We start from the raw sequence: 1521 nt of genomic DNA on the forward strand, positions 1-1521 counted from the left end.
ATATATATTACATACATATATATATGTATATATATTACATACATACATACATACATATTTATTACATACATACATATATATATATATCAGTTTATTATTTTGGTTGGTACATTGAAATATACTATGGTGTTTGTCCTTATAGTCAGGAAAGGGCGAACGGAAACGGGATCATGGAACTCTCAACCGAAGACATCGACTCAATGATGGACGACGGGTTTGTACGATACGACGATTCCAATTTATTTGCCGAAGATGATGAACCCGAATTCGAATTCCAGATGCCGAGCTTCTTGAAAAGGTATTCGCGTCAATAGGTGGTGTTTGTTTTGTTTTGGTTAAAAATCTGTTCTGTTGTGTGTGTGCTTGTGGTCAACATCACAGATCGTTTTTGTAGTGCGGCACAGATGCGTCTATTGACTGCGATACAGACTCCTCTCGGTCTGTTATGTGCTAATGTTTAACGTTAAAAAAATATTGAACTTAGAAAAATTCTGAGAAATATAACTTCCGCCCGCATGTGTGTATCGTCACGCATGTGATGGCCTATGTATATAAATGTATATGCTTTATCATAATTTTTTCTAGTATCATGTCGTACAGTCCGTAGATACCTGCTAATTTCGCATCGCGCTGTGAAAAGGTTATATATAAACACCAATTTGGCGCAGGGTCCGGAAATGTTATATATTAACACCAATTTGGTGCAGGTTCCGAACATGTTTATTAACACCAATTGGGCGTTCCGGACTGACCTCATTTCGCATTACATTCGAATTCTGTAGCGCAGCGTGCAATGCATTCGATTTACTCTTGGCCACGTGCACACCAACGGCATAGGACAAAATCGCGCACATTCTTCAATCTATCTATTTTTGGGTTGTTGTACTGTTTGCGCCCAGTTCTGGTCGGATTACCTCCGATCTTCTCGAATTCTTGATCTATTTCTATACCTGTGTAAGATGTATATCTGTGTGTTAATATATATATATATATATATATATATAATGCATGAACTGCCAATGCGATTGCCTATGCGATTGCCTTCCACCCACACGGGACTGAATACCCCTTTTATCCCCATCCTCGCCCAGAAGAAGCATCTCCAGTTTACCCTGCTCGCAGTCTATGAACGTCTTCCCGAGCAATAACAACGCCTCCGCCACCCACACCAACGACAGCTCAGTCACCTCGGTCAGTCTATCGCCACTGCCCCAACAACCTCCGCCACAGACCGCCTTAGACAGCCGCAAGGCCGTGAGCATAATACGCGAGGAATCATCTCACGCACACAGTGTTGGGGCGGATAAGAACACGGGTATGGACAGCCCAATGAATGGTATGAACTCTACGGACGGGGCCATGATGCACACGGGTGACATGGATATGGACGACCTCCGCAGTGGTGGTCAGGCGAATGCGGGGTGTCTGGGGAAGAATAACAATTGTTGCGTGATTCAATAGGGAGCCGGTTGGGGAGGGCGTGCGAGGGTGACCCCCCCCCCCCCCCCCCGCCGGCACACT

At 44.3% G+C, this 1521-nt stretch overlaps 1 protein-coding gene across 1 annotated transcript; it reads left to right on the forward strand.

Moving 5' to 3' along the window:
• Positions 1-272: 272 nt before the first annotated feature.
• SARC_15941 (hypothetical protein) lies at positions 273-1461 on the forward strand (the record flags this gene model as incomplete). Its single annotated transcript, XM_014289946.1, has 2 exons — positions 273-298; positions 1095-1461. Coding segments are annotated over 2 exons (393 nt in total), but the record flags the coding sequence as incomplete, so codon positions are not given.
• Positions 1462-1521: the final 60 nt, after the last annotated feature.

The sequence above is a fragment of the Sphaeroforma arctica genome (assembly GCF_001186125.1).
Source record: "Sphaeroforma arctica JP610 unplaced genomic scaffold supercont1.7030, whole genome shotgun sequence".
Lineage (NCBI taxonomy): Eukaryota > Ichthyosporea > Ichthyophonida > Sphaeroforma > Sphaeroforma arctica.